A 19,645-nucleotide genomic window follows, 5' to 3' on the forward strand; every position below is an offset into this window, starting at 1 on the left:
TCGGTGGCCGGATTGGCTGAAAAGTTTTCATTATCAACAGCACTGTCCACAGGTGGCCCTGGGAGGACCTTACTCGTACAAGAATGGTAATCCTCACCCGATTAAAGATAGGAATGCGAGGTTGACAGACGAACTTACTTTTGGGCCAACGCGTGCAGCTTCAGAACACAGGGAAAGTTGTTCGATGTGGCTGATTGAAGGATGCATTTCCTTGGCTTTATATAGAGAGATGTTATCCGATGTGTGTGCTCAGAAAGTGATAAAACAAATTATACGAAGTTTGGATGAGGTCATGTACAAATGGGATGTGTATGGCAGTATGGATAGTATGATTTGAAATTTAACGAGTAATTATAGACTAAATTGATTGGAGACGTTGTGAATTAGATTCCGTGGTTGGGCTACTAAACCCAGGTAGGTTTTATAATTCTGAACAGGGTCACTTCTGGGGGTCCGCCTTCCGTCGCGTGTTTCTTGTACTATTCAAACGACCGAGTGATGACTGACCTAATACCGGTTCAGCATGAGTTCACCGACTCGCGGACCCAGCATCAAGGTGTCATCATTATTTTGTAAATTGAAATTTTGTTTTCATCTAATTTTGATTGTGAATCAAGTAGTCTTTTTAATCATTTATAATGTCAGTTTGTTTCCTGTCTTTTCAGTCTTAGGCAGGGATTCCAAGTCAGTCTTTTCTCCATGAAAAATGTAAAATAACGCCAGTGGTATTCATACAAGGCCAATGAAAGGTAATGGTAATCCATTTATACTGACGGGGGGGCCAGATATTTTTAAGCATGGTAAAATTGATCTGTACAATTTTCGTTGGGTTTATGTTCATTCTCCATTTTGCGAACCGTACTGTTATTCATTCAGGTGCTGTAGTAAGTGCTGAATGTTTATGTAGGGGTCCAAATTACATCTCAGAATCGTTATATTAATGTTAATGTGTGTAGTGTATATTGAAAATAGAAATAGGCCAAGTATGCCCAATTAGAAGAAAGTTTTATTTCATAAATTATTACAGTTTATATTTTCCATATATAGAAAGAAGCATAGAACTGACCTGTTTTTAGGCTTGATGCAAGATTTGATAAAGTAAATAAAAATGGCCACAAAATATTTGAAAAAAATGGCGGATATTTCTGAAAACTGACACAATTTGCGATTTTCATTTATTCATGGGAATTCCACCAGCATCTATTTATTATATATCACTAAGTGATTGACTAAGAGACAATATAAATCATATGATCCAGGGCATATCCTATGTCTTCATATCAATCGCTTTCAGAAAGTTGTAATACGAGAAGGCTGACTTTATTACCTGGAAAAAAAGTTTTAGATGGTCGTAAAAAAGAGTAAAGAAAGAATTTTTTATCAAATTGTCAGCCTGCAATAGATATTGTGAGAATGAAAAAGCAAGGAACATGATTGATGTTTTTAACTTTTGTTTGTATCGACATATAAACTATGTTTTTTTTTATTTTGTTTATAATTAAGGTTCTCCTGATAAGTGTTCACAACTTTCAGCCTCCCAAGGCTCGACAATAACCTTTATTAACCAATACTCACCGTGATAAATGTGTTCAACTCAATAATTATAAAACCGCCGAACATCTGGGGCTTTTTCGAACGTTCGTGCATAAGTTTTAAAGCTTTTCTGTCCTTGAAGGAAGCCAAATACCAGTTGTTCTGATAAGCGCATCTCGCAACATTGGAAGACTAAAAAGAAACAGGAAAAATTCAATTCCTGTTGAAAATATCTTTTGGCTACGTACGGCCTCGCTGACGCTCTGGCTCAAATAACAGTCCAACAAGAAGAAAAACAAGACGCTAGAGACCAACTCAATCAGGTTGAGAAGTCTGTTGACAGGCGTATTCTAAACGAGAAGATTTAAACTCAAAATCTATAAATTCGAAGCAAATATTTTTGCCTAAATTCAGAGCTTACCTCATTTATTTCAATAACGCTGAAACAGGATATAGCAATCACCGTTATACACTGCATCTGCTGAACCCTGCCGAATATATTATTCACTTCTTTGGTCACCCTGAAAAAGCGAAAATACCGTTTTGAACAAATTATTGATGACAGTTTGCTATAAAGTGTGCCTTATTTGTTAATCGAGAATTTTGTTTTTCCCGACAACAGCCCGGTGATTTTCATTCGAAACTTTCTAATGAATTCAGTTTAGAACACCTAATTGGCTTTAAAATTAACGCTATTCGCTAATGAAAAATGCAATTGGGCTAAATATAGAACCAAGGCTCCGGGCAATTTTAAAATACTTAAGACTTTTTTCCAGAATTCGTTGCTCGGATCTTTGCAAAGGAGAAACACAAAAAGGATGGACGAGAGTAACAATGGACAGTACCGAAAGTACCTGGTTATTGATAGAAGATGTCCTCTGGGATCCGGCTTTTTCCCATCTGGTCTTACACCCTCCGGCAAGTAAAACGTCAAATTGAGCTTGAACGTATTTTAAAATCGGTCTCTTTTAGCTCTTAAACGCTGTTGAAAGTATAACGGGACCAAACATAATCGCAACAGACTCAATTATGTTTCCTACTATTGGCCATGTATCGGACATTGCGGCGCCGTTTTCCAGAGTAAGTGGAAAGAAAATTTTATTCGTTTTTTTTAAAATAGTTTTATATTACAATTCATCAATTTGAATTAAAACACTCAGTTCCTTAGACAAAGGAAATACCTTTATTAGAACTTAAACTATTATTAATCATTTACAAGATTAACAAATATGAACATCTACTTACATGTTGAAATTTATGGTTTCAAAAATAATTAATTCAATTTAGTCTATAGATGAGGGGAATTTCCCAAAAGCTTGTCGAAGGAACTGCGTTTTTTCTTTCAAACTGGATTTATTATATCCAGATAGTTTTTTTTACGAGGGTTCGCAACAGCAGAGGTCATGCAGGGCCGCAGTATTCGAACCCGGGACCTTTACCTTACAGTGATGAGCGCTGTGTCATCGCCTAAACCGTTTCGGCCACCGACGCCCCCTTTTTATAGAGTTATATAAAATTTTAATTGCAATGCTTATTTAATGCGAGAAGTGATAGTTCCAACTCCGTACACGTGAGTAGTACGTACGTGCGGATTTGAGCCTATATAAACCATCAAAATGCAATGTTTCCTTTTCCGCCTGTTCAAGTTAGAAATTTTGTTAAATTCTAATTTTTCCTTTTTTATTATTTTTAATCTGTTTTTATTTGTAATAATCTTTTTTTTTAACTGGAATCTTTCATTCTTTTGATTGGTCATTTTAGACCCAACTGCATTATTATAACTAGGCACGTTCTCATTCATTTTCAAATAAATTATTTCGTATTTTCATACTCATTTCACTCAAGTAGGGGAATGTAGTATTCGATGATCCTCTATACATTACTCTACACTAAACATTCACTCTACTAAATACATTCACGTTCAATTGAAACAAAATTACACCTCTACCTATACAAGGGTGCCTCTCCCTGGCTCCATATAGAGAGCTAGTAGGAATGCCACCCAATATGAGAATTGTACTTGAGCACGGCAGCGAACAACTGAATCCCTTGTTTCTTGGAGAAAATGGGGTTGTTTTCTTGTATGTAATACTGATTGTTTTGTGTCCCTAGCGTGTGTTGAGAGTGAATTTATTTATTAGCCCCATCGATCCTCAATTAGATTAGTTATTTAATATGTGGAGAGGGTGATGGAGAAATATCAAGTACTCCACCTCCCTAACTGAGTGAAGATATGCAAACAGGAAAGAATGTATTTAAGAGTGAGTGGGTTTGGATTGAGACTATTGCATTGGGGGCTGAAAATACCTAGCTTTTGATAACCCCTGGAACCCAACCCCTGTGGCTCAGCCCTGACTGGCCATGTGACCTGGGACTGCTAACGCCCGGGGTGGGTGATTCTCGACTTTTCTTTTTCTCTCCAATGGTAATTTATTGTAAATTACAAAAGCTGGAATTGCCGTTGAACTGCGAGAAGTGATAGTTCCAACTCCGTACACGTGAGTAGTACGTACGTGCGGATTTGAGCCTATATAAACCATCAAAATGCAATCAGGATGTTATTATTCATTATTATTTATTCTTATTTCTTCTAGAGCTATGACGTCCCATCCCATAGTTTTGAGTTCTTTCAGAAGTTCTTCCTATTATTCTCATTCAAGCTTTTTGGTTTTTAATTGTTCTTTTTTCCCTTATTAGAATGGTCTACTTCTATCTCGCTAGTTGTGTCTGCCCCGTTTGGAGATGCTTGTCTCTGTAAGTGCTAGTCCTTACTTCTTTTTTCTTCACTAATTCCTCTTACTTGAACTGTCTCATTATTTTTATTATTATTTTCATTTGTGCTGAGTTATAATTGTCTACTCTGGGCTTTTTATTTTATCGCCTTTCTTCCTTTTCTTTTTTTCTACCGAAGATTTGTAAGTGCTCTTTCTACTTCTTATTGTGAATTTCCGTCCTTCTTAATTCATCTATTGTATTGAATTTTGTTAGTCAAGAGTTTATAGATTTTTATGATTATTTTACGTCCTACTTGAGACCTAAATAGATTAAAAAATAGCCGGTGGTTAAGGCGTCAGATTCTCGGATGGTAGATCCCGCGGTCGTGGGTTCGATCCCCACCGTCGCCTTTGGACTTTTTCTGACGCCAAAGGGGACCAGTGGCCGCAGTTGAAAGAAATTGACACAGCACTCATCAATGGAAGGAGCGGGATCAGATCTCAGCGACTCTGAATTTGGTCCCAACCCCCTTCAAAAATGAGTTTCTTCGATGGAAGAACACCGGCACACCGGGGGCTCAAATTCACACTTGTGTTGCGAGCCCCCCAAAAAATGGAGACAGGGATAAAGTACAATAAGCTGTACAGCTGCAGTGCTCAGGAGGGAACTCCTCCAGTTCCTGGTGTCCATTGTTAAAAAAATGAAACCAGAATGAGATTTAAGACTGCCAAAAATAATATTACCGCGAACTCTGAAAGTTTTATTTTCAAAATTTAAAAACAACAATTCAACGATAAATTAACAAATGCACTATCCTTCGGTGACTATTTCCCACGAGGTTTCACACTACTGGAAAATGGTTGTATGTATGAGGTTGAAATTTCGACATCAACAACGAGAATTTTCAGTTCGCAACAGTCACCATCGTGTATGTTTCTTTCAGGTTTCACACGAGGAATAACAACATCATTGCATAATGACCGATTGCTAATAGTTTTTTTTGTCCATTTTTACCGTTAATCCAGGTTTTTTGCGCGGTGATTACGATGATTCCTTTCGTTGATATCCTTCTTTACAAAGAAATAAAACTTTTATTATATAAAACTAATATTTTTAAATTTTATAAAATAGAGTTAATAAAAAAAAATCTTTTCTTACAATTTTTTATGCCATAAAAGTGCAACCCTTTGGCCTGATTTTTCAGTAGGGGAGGTCATAAAACCTTCTAATCTCCCCATAAATAATAAGAACTTGGCGTAAATTTTTAACCGCGGCCGTTGGCTATAATAAAACAAACGCGCCCTTTCCCACCTTTTCAATTTATAATAGACTCGGGCAATTCCAACGGCCTCGCCGAGTAGTTTAACCGAATTATTAACACGTTTCAGGAGTTTGACCAAATCCGAATCCGGCCGGAACACCGCATCGCCTGCACTTGGACGGTTGTTGACAACTTTAACGAGGAAAAAAGGTCACTTTCCATTATACCAGGGACTCACAAGAAAATCGCAAATCCAGAAGAATATGTAAGTCAGTAGGTTTAACACACAAATTAACAAAATTAACAAATCAAATAGTTTTTATATTTCCAAAATAAAACTAACTCAAAACAGCTTTTCTTAATAAAAATAACATTGTGATCTCCATGTTGTCTGCAGGGTGAACCTAAAATTTCATGGTGCGTTGGTCTGCCTATCCTTGCTGGGTTGATCTGTCAATTCGACATCATACAAGAAAAGCATCAAAGACACCATTAGCAAATTCCTTCTGATCATATATCCAAGATACAAACAAATACAATAACATGATGGACAAATTTTGAAGTGCAATATTTCTCTGAAGTTATGGCAAAACACCACACTCATCTACACGTCGGTTACATGCTCGCCATAGATGAAGTCAACAATATTATAAACCACTTTTTTTTTCTTTTAGCCCTCCTCGTTTCCGCCCGTAAGGAAAACCCCCACACTTCCGCATAACTTAAAATTTATGTTAAGGGGCCTAAATTGTGATTTTTGACTTAAGCCCCGTCCTATTTCTTCTCTGAGGGCTGAGAAAATAGAAGTAGGGAAGAAATAGAAAAACTTAGCTTCTAGAAAATCCCGAGGATATGACCTAATTACGACAAAAGTCAAAAAAAAATTAACAAATGATCTGCTCTTTCTGACAAACATTTATAACGCTGCACTAAGAACAACATACGTCTCAATGCAGTGGAAATATTCCGTATTTAAAATGATCACAGAACCCAAAAAACCTACCTAACATCTAAGCTAAAACTGTTAGTTTCCTTACTGTCCTAGACAAAATCCTTGAAAAGCTTCTCCCAAAAAGTTATCCCACCACCAGTTTGTTTTCCGGTCGTATCACTCCACTATACAACAGGTGCATCCCGTTGTGAACAATAAATCATCCTTTCTTGAGCAGAAACACTATTGTTCGGTCACCTCTCTCGATGTGGCTCGATTGTTCGATCGGATGTGGATCTATGTTGTGTGTTTGAAGCTCATTGGCTCCTGAACGCTGGTATTTTAAGGGCTCTCGCATTGAAACAGTCAGTGAGTATAAATATTTTGGCCTCATTCTCACTTCTAAACTTTCACTCAATGTTCATCTCAAGCGAAAAACTCATATTGCAAAATATGCAAAGAATTCAATTTGGGCTAAATTCATTTCCAATAATTTTGTCCCGGTGTGCAGCAAATACAAGCGGTTTTGACTGTTTGCCGCTCATTGTGTCCTACGTTTCCCAAGCTTGGGGTTTCCAGCGCTATGAAATAATTGAATCCCTACAACGCTATTTTATCCGTAAAATTTATCACCTCCCTTCTTTCACCCCTAACTACATGATCTACCTCGTGACCTCAGCTGAACTTTTGTTTCAATTTACATACTTACTACGTCTGCAGGGTAATAAACCTTCCTAACTACCGCCTTCCTAAGAATACAGCGCTGGAAATCATAAGGTCCAAAATATCATGGTTCTCTTCCTGGAATAACTTGTAACAATTTTTCAATTTTTCTCAACAATTGACAATTTTTCTTTGGACAATTTTAAACAGTGGCCACTTTTACACTCAAACTTGATTAACAATATCCGCACCTCTCATACAGTGAAATGTCTCCTTCATGCTCAAAATTCCTCTACGTTTTTGCTGTGCAAGGGCCTTTCTTGAACATAGCGCAAATTTCTAAAATTCCGTCCATTCAGCTAGCTCGCTGGTTTTTCAAAATTAGGCGCGAGTTACTTTATCTTAATTATAACCCGACAAGAGTCAATAGTTCCGATAAGTGCTCTCTCTGCAACAGGCAGGCTCGGGAAGATTGTTTTCATTTTCTAGCAGAATGCCCAGTTTTAGCGGAATTCCGAGCACGGCATATAGACTTGCCCACGTTGACAAGAGAGCACCTAATCTCTTTATTAAATAACCCCGAGTCTTTAAATCTAGTAAAGTTTGCGATGGAATCCTGGAACTACAGGAAAATGCTTGTTTTTTATTTCAATTATTAAATGTTTACTGTATATATCAGAGACACGCTGGTTATTTATATGTGCTTAAATAGATATGTTGTTATATTAGTTTACTCATATAGTTTTTTTCTCTCTTTTGTTTATTCCTTAAGAAGAAATGTGTTCCTTGTTTATTAAAAATTTATAGTCCGACTCCGGCAGACGGTTGATAACCATTGCCGTTATGTGCTTTTTGGTTATGTACAATTTTTTTAAACTCTCTTTTGTTTATCTAATAAAGTACTTTTTCATTCATTCATTGGCTCCATCCTTTCTCGTAATTTTAATAATAAAATCTTATCTGATAGACCGGAAGTGCCGTATCGCTCAGGACTTTTTCTTCTATAATCCCATTAAAGCGGGTGACCACAGGTAACATTCTAGGGCCGTTCCTATTCACAATATATATATATATATATATATATATAGCCGACATTCCTATTTTGCCTAACAATGCTATATGCTCGTTTGCTTAATTAACTATTCTGTCATCTAATCCTGATCCTTCCCTAGCTTGTCATGACACCTAACTTCCATTTCAACCTTATCTAGTTCTGTTCTCGCAAACAGAAAATAAAAATTATGGAAACTATCCATCCATATCATCTTAACACTTCACAAATCCACTTATTCTACAGTCTATTTCAACCTCATATACTGTGTGCTACCTGAGACTGTACGTAAAACACTAACGTGAAATCCCCAAAAAAATAAGAAGAAAAATATTAAACTGCCCCTTCTTCCATTCAAATCTAATAATTTACAATGATTTCCACAAAACATTTGTACTGGTCGTCATTAATTCCAGATACAAAAACTTCTACAAAAAGTTAACCTTTTACCCCAATCACTTTTACAATAGCTCTCTTGTCCCAACATTCCTCGAATTTCGACACGTCGGTTGTGGCCGAGAGATCTCTTGAGAGATTAATTGAATGGTTGTGAAGGAGAGTCACTGTTGGGTGACTTCTCCTATCATGTGTATCATGCTAGATTGTAACAGTCTGTTATCTGATTTGCTTGTTGTGACTAAAAATCGCAGGTGTAAAATTATATTAAATAAAAAAACGAACAAATAGGATGAAAGTTCAACATACTCGAAAACTTTGAAATACGCATAAAAACTCATAAATAGACAAATTAACGACAGTTAAATAATATATTGTTTACAACAGTCAAAACATTATACTTTTTTAAAAAGGACCAATGATCGCTATCGACTAAAACCACCGTAGACGTAAACACACGCACCCCACCCTTTACGATCTTGTAAAAGTCTTGACTGAACAGAAAACAAGACAAACACTAAAGATGGTAAAACGCGTGACAGACCAAGCAAAGATATACAGGCCAAAATGATCGGTAACAAATAAAATCGTTTTATTAACAATTAAAAAACACAGATAAAGGAAAACTCGACCAATATACAATAATAGTACTTAAGTTATAATTATTTAAATAGTTATATTTAATTTAAATGAACACCTATGAAATCAAAATTTGGACAGTTACCTTTTTCCAACAGTTTTTATCTATTTGAAAAGACTATAGAAAACAGTTATACTGTCTCGTTCTATGAAAAGAAAATGAATCAAAGAGACAATCAAAAGGTGATCAATTTTAGAGTACATTCTTCTTTGTAATTGCCTGGTCCCAAATTGTTTTCAAAACGCACCGCTTGCCCCTTCCAAGTAGACGATTTGAAGGCATGAATAATTGTTGTGATTGAATATTTTTGTAAGCGTATCATTTAATTATTTTCCAGGATGACGACGGAAAGGCGCTCTTCGATTTTCAAATCATCGATCTTGAACTAGATATCGGAGATACTCTTATTTTCCACCCGTTGATTTTCAAAGCACCAATTACTTCGGCGGTACGAATCAATTTAATAGTAAAAAAACAGATACTGTTCAAAATTCTCCTGGAAAAAAAAATTTGCAATAAATGTTATTCGATTTTTTAAATTAACGTTTAATTAAACATATATTAAAATCGTTTTTTGATTAGAATGCAATGTTTTCAGAAAAATAACAAGCAAATACTAGCGATCAACTACGCCTCGAGCAACTGCTCCATTTTTGTTGACAAAAGTAAAACCGAGATGAAGGCTCTACCCTTCGAGATCATTTTAGAGGTACTGTATATTGAATATATACATGGTGTCCCGACTGAATTTCTCTTGAACAGATAACGTCAACGAAAAGCCAAAAATTATATTTGATGTGTTTTAGTCGAGTTATAAATTTTTACCAATATTTTTTAAATATTTGTTGTTCAACCGAACAACTTTGAAATGTTAACTAAGAACTTATATATTTTACTGTTTTAAAGGATGTTTTACGCTAAAAACGATGGCTCAATTAGATTTTAAATTAGTCAAAGAATAACAAAGTTATGGCACAAAATGTGAAAAGAAATATTTTAATTTCGTTTTTATTATTATTTTCATTTGCTGTTTTGGTGCTAGTAGGTCTTATGAATTTCTCGGGATATGGGACTTTGGAAATCTCCGTGTTTTTGTTCGTTGTTCCTGATGTTCGAAACATGTAGTTTTTTAAAAATGACACCGTTTTATAACTAAAAACGTGTGTAACTACTACTAGCAGACCATCACCATCATCCCACGAAAATCAGCCCCCACTCCATTAGAATGTTTTGTTATTTTATGTTTTTCCGTGACATTATCGTTAACAATGTCTTATTTAAAAACAAGGCACAACATTTTAATTAGAATTAACAAAAAAAAGTATTGATTGCAAAGAACAATAAAAACGAAATTAAGATGTTTCTTGATCTTTCATCAATCTAAAATCTGTTTATTAAGCCATCGTTTTCAATGTCAATAAAACATTAAAACAGTTGGTAAAAATATACTATAACTATATATAAATAAATTTCAAAGTTCTACTGGCTCTGAAGTATTCTAATATTTTTCAAAATAGCAGTAAAAATTTAAAAATAGTCTAAAAAATATTAATGCGTAATTTTGGATTTTTGATAACATTATATGTTCAAGAGAATTTCAACCGGACCATTTAAAAAACATACCATATATACATACAATTTTATAAACTATTTATCTTATTAATATCGAAAATAGTAGTGAAGCAAAAATAAAGAAACGTGAAAACAGTACGAAGATTAACTTAATGAAACGCTTTAATCGAGAGATTACGATAAAAAACCAAGTCTTGTTTGTCCAATATAAACGGATTTCAACGAAAAGGGTAATTTCCTCGCAAATATTATAATAAGCTGGGCTTTTAAAATGTTTGAAAGTCGATGGACGGCCAAAATGTGGGATAATCGACTTGCAAAAATATGCTAAATAAGGCTGATGGAATTGCACGACTATAATTTTATTCACAAACACAAAATACCCAGAAGAAGGTTCATTTTGAACAAGATATTGACGTCAATCACAGTAAATCTAACAAAACATCACTTTGTACAAAACAAAATATCCAGTTTGCTTTAAAGTTGTTGAAAACACACAGACGACAGATTGTTATCGTTTTTATTCTTTTTATTCCAGAGTTTCTATTAAAAAGGGGATAGGAAGAATAGAAAATTCTTGAGATATTTCGGACACTTCAACACCAGAAATGTTAAATTAAAATTATCCACAGATATTAAAAGATATTATTAACATATTCACATCCTGCTTTTATATAGTAAGCAAACGCTGATGGCTGTATTTATACTTACACGAATATCCTGTGCCATTCAAGCACAAGATATTCGTGCAATATAAATAATGTAAATTCCAGGTATTGAGCCTGGAATTTGATAAGTTACACGAATGAAATTATACAAATAAAATTGGAGAAATAACAACTGAAGAAATTTTTAAAATCAAAATTCATAAAATGGCAAAAGTTTAAAAAACCTGGGCAATATGTCATAATTAAAAATGTTTACATACTCTTCAAAATAATATTAAATTATTTTAATATAAATTTTGGATAATGATCGCGCCTGAAATAATTGCGCAACAGTTTTGCAGAACCGGACTGTGTTGCAGGTTTAGTATGTCCGAGCGCCGTTTTTATAAACGGTTAACAAATTCCCCCGTCATTAATAAAATTGTTTCGTATAAACTAAACATCTGTGGTCCGTTTATTCTCGCTCTTTTTTTGCCAATTTAGGTTTCAAACTAGTGAAGGTGTATAAATCCTTTACAATCAATCACAAACATTAAGGGCTCGTTGCACTTGCCACCGTTAAAACCGTGTTCACTTGAACTTCTTTCATAATTTGAAACAAGTTCATTGGTGCGTTGCACCATCTGTAAGGGACCACCGTTAAACTGATCCCAGTTCAACCACTAGTTGGTAGAAATGACTGTAATCTCATTGAACGTTTATAGCACATTGGTTGTTGTGCCAATTTTCTTAGACTTTTATTTAGTATTTTTGTGTTTTTATTTTTTCCTTAATTTGTTTTCCTCGAATATGTCGGAGAAAATCTTTGCTGACATTCTGAATTTATTAAAGGATCCATCATTGTCCCATTCGTGAAAATTGTCTTGTTTGTAAAACCCCTTCCTTTGTACATCTACCAACATAAGTACCTACAAATTCAAAGAAACCTTTGTGGTCACTTGTTCATGTACATTTATTTGAAAAAATTCATTCATTATACTCTTGTATTCATTTATTATCCAAATGAAATTTACTTTACTAACGACAGCTTTCTGTTAAGGCATGTTCTTATGATTTAAGTTTTGTTCTTCAGTTTCAACTAGTTGTTACTTGTAAAATAATTTTAAAAAAGCCTCAATTAAATTCGAAGTTGATGCTAAAACTATTAGAATTTTATCGCAGTCATTATTTAACTTTTGAGTTGCCTGATTTATTACTGCAAAATCAAAACCTTTGCCTTTTGCCTCGGATTACCAGTCAATCCTATGTAGCGTCTTTGTCACAAAAGTCATGTATATTTAAACAAAAACATCAAAAGTTGAATCGTGAAACAACATACGAACTATATTATTATGAAATGGACGTCGTTCAGCTCTAATCTTCTTTAACCCACGCTCGACGTCCGTTCAGATTAGAACCAGGATCATCGTTTGAACGCGGTTCAAGACAAATCGAAAAACGAGAATTTTTGAGTTGAACTCGGTTCAGTACTGAATAGAGTTTAAACCAAGTTGTTGCAACGGGCCCTAAACCAGCTGCTTTGGAATCAGGGGTCAGACTCGGTAATACGTTCATTAAAATTCCAATGTACGCCAAGGATATTCTTCTCATCGCCGACAATGCTGTCAGTCTCCGAAGGAATATAAAACTTTTGGAGTCCTACTGTCTTCAATGAAATTTATTGGTTAATCTAGTCAATCGAAAATCATGATCTTTAGGACAGTTAGAAGGCTCTCTGCTAAGAATCGATGGTTTTTCTATAACACAAAGATTGAATTGGTAAAAAAAATGTAAATATCTCGGTATAACGCTATCCTCACGTCTGTTCAATACTTTGTTACATCTCACAAGTCGGGGGCTAGTAAAATTTGAACAGCTTGAAAAACTCCAACGTTTTAATTAGGAAGTTATTATCAGAACACTAAAGTTCAACAATGGCACCGTGTTATAGACGTTATCGCATCCTCCTTTGAGAAAAAAACAGTATTACCCGGCTGTCTTGCTCGACATTGCCAAATTCGTGAAGAGGACAGATCAACCTCACGTTTTTTATTCTATTAGGATCTTTACCAACATGATTTTAATATGTTTAACCTAGCTAAGGATAGAACGAAAGGTTTGTCATTGGTCGAGCTAAGATGGTTATTCAAAATCAGAGGAGATCTGCTTTATCTCAATTGTGCGCTTTTTCCGGCTAAAGAAAATATAATATAAATATATATAATAAGAAGATATAATATAATAACATTATATAATGACCGTGTTAAAGAAGACATAGTGTATTTTATTGCAAAATGCATTATGTTCTCTGAGATTCGGCTTCTACATCTAAATTTTGTTAAATTATATACGACACACTTTATTTACTTGTTGCTAAATGATTTCAAAAATGTAATGCGCGCCATGTTTGGCGTGATCGCCAAGAGGTAATATTATAATTTAGTTTTTAATTGTTCACAGCTTTTTCATTCTAAATTGCTGACCCCAATAATTAATAATCTATATTTATTGTAATTTAAACAAAGAAAAAAATTAAGGTTTATAATTATGGTTTATTAGTAAGTAATGTTTTTTACATCACAATATGCACTCTGACTTACTTGCACTTCAAATTAAAGTGCGAAAGGCAGCTGCGCTTTATAACCTTCAACTAAATGTCTATGACTAATACATTGGCTTTTTTATTTTATTTTCTTTGCTAGCAGTACAATTAGCAGGGAAATTGGAGAAAAGCCCGCTGACAATAAGTAATGTAATTATTAAAAATGAAACTAATAATAGTAATATTTAGTTAATGATTAATTTTATTTTTTTCTGTGTTGACATAAAATTGAAGTTCAATATAAATCGACCTCTGCCGGGTGGACTCCCATGCCGAAAATTTACTTTAATCGTATATTATGTAATGTTGAATGAAGTATAAAATGTTTGAAATACAAATTTTCTGATAACGACCGTTCGTTCGCGCCTGAAATAGTTGTGCAACAGTTTTGCCGAACCTGACTGTGTTGCTGGTTTAGTAGGTCCGAGCGCCGTTTTTTACGCGGAATTATTCGCCCATAATTATAAAATGATTTTGTACAAACTAAACATCTCTGGTCCGTGTAGTCTCGCTCTTTTTTTTTTAATTTAGTTTTCAAACCAATGAAGGTGTATAATAAATCCTTTACAATTAATCACAAACATTAAAATCACATTTTGAAAGAACGATCCTCAAGTACCTCCTAAATTTACACGTCGTTATAATCTATTTTATGGTCCATTTATAATATTTGTTTCGTGGTCCGAAGCAATTTGAAATATTTTCTCTAGGAATTTCATCTTGACTACATTCTCATCTCTGATGAAGAGCTCCAACCAAACGGATCGTCGATAGATTACTCATTAAGTACACTTCACTACCAGTCTTCCATATCGGATGAGCGAAAATTGCTACCTGAACAATATCATTTTTATAAATAGCGGTTAAGAATCAATTTTTATAAATGCGTTAAAATTAAGAGAAGGGGTGTAATTATTGGGATCGAGTTTTTACCCAATCACCCTGGTTGATCCTATCTAACGATCGATTAAAATATTGTACCATTTATTTTAGTGATTATGATCATGGATAGCCTTTTTTTTAATTTAAGTATTTCTTTTCAACCTTATTTTTCCATAATTAACCAGGGTAATCAGGTAAAAACTTGATCCCAATAAGTTCACTCCTTCTCTTAATTTGAACACATTTTTAAAAATTGATTGTTAATAGCTGTTTATAAAACTTATATTGTTTAGGTAGGAATTTTTGTTCATCCGATATGGAAGTCTGGTATTGAAGAGTACTTGAGGCGTTATCTATTGGCGATCCGTTTGGTTGAAGCCCTTCATCAGAGATGGCGTTTTTCGTCAAGATTAAATGCCCAGAGAAAATATTCGAAATTGCTTCGGATTACCGAGGAAAAAATTATTTACAAATTTATTTATTATAAATGGACTGTAAAATAGATTATAACGAGGTGTAAGTTAAGGAGTTACAATTCTGAGGATTATTCTATAAAAATGTGATTTTAATGTTTGTGATTGATTGTAAAGGATTTATTATACACCTTCACTAGTTTGAAAACTAAATTGACAAAAAAAAAGAGCGAGAATAGACGGCTCAAATATGTTCAGTTTGGACATAAACATTTTATTTATGATGGACGAATTTGTTAACCGTTTATAAAAACGGCGCTCGAACATACTAAACCTGCAACACAGTCAGGTTCTGCAAAACTGTTGTGCAATTATGTCAGGCGCGAACGAAGAGTCGTTATAAGAAAATTTATATTAAAATAATTTAAAATATTTTGAGGAGTTTGTAAACATTTTAAATTATGACATATTGCCCAGGTTTTTAAAACCTTTGTCATTTTATGAATTTTGATTTTAAAAATTCTTTCAGTTGTTATTTCTCCAATTTTGTGTGTAATTTCGTTCGTATAACATATCAAATGACAGACAGGTTTTGATTACAGTCTGCCACAAAGATAATCGTGCATATGGAAATATAGCCATCAACTTGATATATAAAAGCAGGATGTAAAATTGTTAGTGCATAAACTATAATTTGACATTTCCGGTGTTCAAGTGTCCGGAATATCTCAAGACTTTTCTATTCTTCTTTTCCCCTTTTGAATAGAAACTCTGGAATAAAACTAATAAAAACGATAACGATTTGTCGTCTGGGTGTGTTTACAATAATTTTAAAGCAAATTGGATGTTTTGTTTAGTCCAAAGTGATGTTTCATTAAATTTACTGTGATTGATGTAAATATCTTATTCAAAATGAACCTTCTTCTGGGAATTTTGTGTTCCGCTTAATTAATTCCTTTAGTTTCTTCATTATTTTCTAAGGTTGCAAAATATTTGCCAATATGTGCAAACTAATACAGAAAGAATTAACAATTAGTAGGATTTTTTCATCAAACATTTTTTATAAGAAAAAGATTTTAAGATTTTCACAAAAATCTCTATAATATGACTTTATTTGAGTTTTGGACCATCTTATTTTCTTTTTCGTAAAATAGGTCAATCATTTATTTAGCAATGTTATATTATTAATTCAACGCAGAACTGTCTAAAATAATTCATAAAACACAAGAAACTATAGATTAATAATTTCATTAACTCATTTAACAATTATAATTGCTATTTGAGAAATCAATAAAGTAGTTAATATTAATATCATTCTCTTTAAATCTGCTATTGGTATAACTTTAGTAGACTGTTTCCTGTTGGCATGGTGAAATCAGCCTTGCAAGAAAATTTTTCCTTGAAGTCATAAATTGATATACAATGATGTCATTAATTATTCACTATCATTAAGTATTGTTTACGAATTTAAATTTAAATTTTCACAAAAAAATCTAGTGAAAACTGTAAACAAGATTTCAGTCATTTACAAACCACCCAATTTAAAAATTGATTCAATATTAAGCTGTCTAATAAGTTAACTATTGCTCTACTCTCTCATGTAAGAATTAATAAACATTCACATAAAATGATAGTTTAGTAATATTTTTATATTATATTTATAGCTTAGTGGAGTAGACTGAGCAATGCAATACAATAAAAATAAATTTATTAATTCCACACCAGTAAGCAGGAAAAAAGGTTTAATACAATAACTTGAAATGTTTAAAATAAATATTATAATTGCTCACCTCAAAAGATTTTGATGATATGTAATATAATCTCCAAATTTTGATGTATTTTTTTCAAAGTCCAAATCTAACAACATTTGATGGAGAATGTTGAAGTTGAGTAAAATGCTTTCTAAGATTGAAATGTAAAGACAGTTTGTCATAAACAAACCGACTATTGCTGTGAAAACATGAACTGACTGAAATCCCAGAGTCAAAGCCCAGCCCGACCAAGTTTCCTGTGTCCATGGAGTCCAAGAATCTATGATAGGGCGCTTGACCCCTTGCAAACCCATTAAGATCGGTGTCACCAACCAGTGTAATGAGAATACGACAAATGTCTGCACTATGTTCCATGTTATAGATTTTCTCCTCTCAATCGGTTTTTTGATGTGTTCAATCTTGTCTCCGATTTCTGAACTGCCACGGTCCTCCAATTCTGAAAATAGATGTTAATAACACATTAACACATTCTTAATAATATTATTCAATTAATTGTATATGATACCGTCAATTTCATCTATGATATTTGCAATCCGATTTTCTTGGTGGAATAAATGCAACAGTTTTATGGCACAAGTTGTCCCGGCTAGTGTTGTATTAAGGTTTAAAATTGTCTTCCTAAAACTGCCTTCCCTCATTCGGACAAAAAGGGCAATGTATTCTGGCCCAACTTGGATAAAATCAGATATGAAGAGTGCATAGCCATAATATCTGGAAAACACCAGCAACAAAAATTTCAAAATTATATTCAAATCCAAAACATCTAAATTGTCTTAATATTTTAATAAACTGCACTAAGAAACCTCAAAAGATTTTATGCTTTAAGGTTATTTAGAAAAATAAGGGTAAAAAACAGCAAGAATGATGATGGATGATCAGGAAGAACCAGGCTACCAGTTTGCAAACCACAACATAATAACATAATATTTCACAAGGCCCTTTTAAGATCAGCTCCCAAAACATGCTTAACTAATGGACACTGATCAATTTACTGTGTCACCAATTATAACACATTTCAAATATATTCTTTACTCTTCTTTTCCGGTTGTAGACTTTTACATTTCAAATAGACTCCTAAATAATCTCTAACTTATTCCAAAAAATAATTACCAATACATACCTGTAAAGCTTTCTTATTTTGGGATTTTTTTCATATAATGGCCACCACCCGAAAGCATTAAGCCAACGTAGTTCTTTCCAGTAGGTCATTTTGAGTTAAAGAATAACCGACAACAGTTATAAGAATGTTGCCACAACTGAGCAATGTTTATGATTTATTTTAAATTCAGCCTTGCTTCAACAAAATCACTACCTGGGCTATTGAAATTACATCACTCTTTCCATAGACAGGAAAGGTATCAATTGTCTTTAATTGTAGGTAATTATTTATTTATAATAGGAACAGGGCTGTTATTTTAAGTTAAACAAGCCACCATTTTTCTTTCTGTTCAATTAGCCTTTGAATATAAATTTCCACGAGTTTAGTTCAATATAAATTTCTTTTTACATTGCAGTGCAATTACATCGATAATTACATCAAGTAAAATATACCACCTTCAAGTATTTTACAATTCAGTGTTGATTAGGACAGCAGGTTCAGCCAAATATACAATTTTGCAGAATTTTTAAATCTGAAAATATATAATCATATTTACGGGATATTTGAGAGCCAACACTTATTCTTATTGATCCAATCAATCAATTTCTAGTTGAGTAATTTCCTATCATTCTGGTCTGGTAGGTTTGAATTTTACTATTAAGAAAAATTGATTTTTTTATTAGTTTCTTTCTCCACCTGAGTAAACTCCTGGAGTCACTGATAAATGGAGCTGTTGTCATGAGATGAAACGATTTCCCAGCCAGTAATAAGCGGGATTCTTTAGGCATTATTTTGCAGTCGATCATGCTTGTCTTCTCGAGAGTGATATTCAGAATATGTTTCTGAATAGAGAGCACGCTCTGACTGTGTTCTTTGACCAGCATATGATAGGATGTAGAGTTATGTAATACTTTGGAAATGTTGAGATATCTGATTTTGAGGCAAATTAACCCAGTTCCTTGAGGAACCGGAAATTCCATGTGAGATTGGGGTCTGTGCTCTCCAGAGACTTTGTTCAAGAGAATGGAGTCCCACAGGGTTGAATAATAAGTATTACATTCACTAATTTCATGGTCCGCTTGACCAATTAATATATTACAATTAATTAAGGTTTTTAGTTGAGATAAAAAAGTCAATGGTACGAGCGGGATTCGAACCCACAATCTTCGGTTTGATACGCCGCTGCTCTACCACTTGAGCTAACGTGACCTCGATCCACTCAGACACCAACTTCCCATCTCAACCACACCTTTTGAATTTTCCCTCCTGGGGCAAAAATGGCAAAAAGGAGGGAAAATTCAAAAGGTGCGGTTGAGATGGGAAGTTGGTGTCCGAGTGGATCGAGGTCTCGATACCTCAAGTGGTAGAGCAGCGGCATATCAAGCCGAAGATTGTGGGTTCGAATCCCGCTCATGCCATTGACTTTTTTATCTCAACTAAAAACCTTAATTAATTTAATAAGTTTTAC

At 33.9% G+C, this 19,645-nt stretch overlaps 2 protein-coding genes across 2 annotated transcripts in view; one reads left to right on the plus strand and one right to left on the minus strand.

The window, feature by feature from the left end:
- LOC106669446 (phytanoyl-CoA dioxygenase, peroxisomal-like) overlaps nt 1-6,075 on the plus strand; it is a 116,419-nt gene extending 110,344 nt beyond the window's left edge. Inside the window, exons 5-8 of the mRNA XM_024225367.1 lie at nt 2,310-2,451; nt 2,506-2,613; nt 5,637-5,774; nt 5,907-6,075. Of these exons, the coding sequence (XP_024081135.1) occupies nt 2,310-2,451; nt 2,506-2,613; nt 5,637-5,774; nt 5,907-6,005 (487 nt within the window). The 3' untranslated portion in view covers nt 6,006-6,075. The remainder of the gene's footprint in view (nt 1-2,309; nt 2,452-2,505; nt 2,614-5,636; nt 5,775-5,906) is intronic.
- On the minus strand, nt 1,074-18,357 carry LOC106669445 (odorant receptor 85c-like). Its single transcript, XM_014398933.2, has 7 exons — nt 18,199-18,357; nt 17,584-17,789; nt 17,097-17,514; nt 1,955-2,054; nt 1,782-1,883; nt 1,576-1,725; nt 1,074-1,327 (listed from the first exon to the last, which is right to left on the minus strand). Exons 1-7 carry the CDS (start codon nt 18,285-18,287, stop codon nt 1,268-1,270), a joined length of 1,125 nt encoding a protein of 374 aa, XP_014254419.1. The 5' UTR covers nt 18,288-18,357; the 3' UTR covers nt 1,074-1,267.
- Between the last annotated feature and the right edge of the window lie 1,288 nt (nt 18,358-19,645).

The sequence above is a fragment of the Cimex lectularius genome, unplaced genomic scaffold, assembly GCF_000648675.2.
Source record: "Cimex lectularius strain Harlan isolate CLEC.00 unplaced genomic scaffold, Clec_2.1 scaffold11, whole genome shotgun sequence".
NCBI classification, from domain to species: domain Eukaryota; kingdom Metazoa; phylum Arthropoda; class Insecta; order Hemiptera; family Cimicidae; genus Cimex; species Cimex lectularius.

Excerpts from the sequence above, each read along its gene's own strand:
- LOC106669445 (XM_014398933.2), bottom strand. The coding sequence starts at position 18,287 with ATGACCTACTGGAAAGAACTACGTTGGCTTAATGCTTTCGGGTGGTGG. Across the intron at positions 17,790-18,198 it reads AAAATAAGAAAGCTTTACAG|ATATTATGGCTATGCACTCT; the intron begins GTATGTATTGGT and ends GGTGTTTTCCAG. Across the intron at positions 1,328-1,575 it reads AGTTGAACACATTTATCACG|GTAATAAAGTCAGCCTTCTC; the intron begins GTGAGTATTGGT and ends CTTTTTTTCCAG.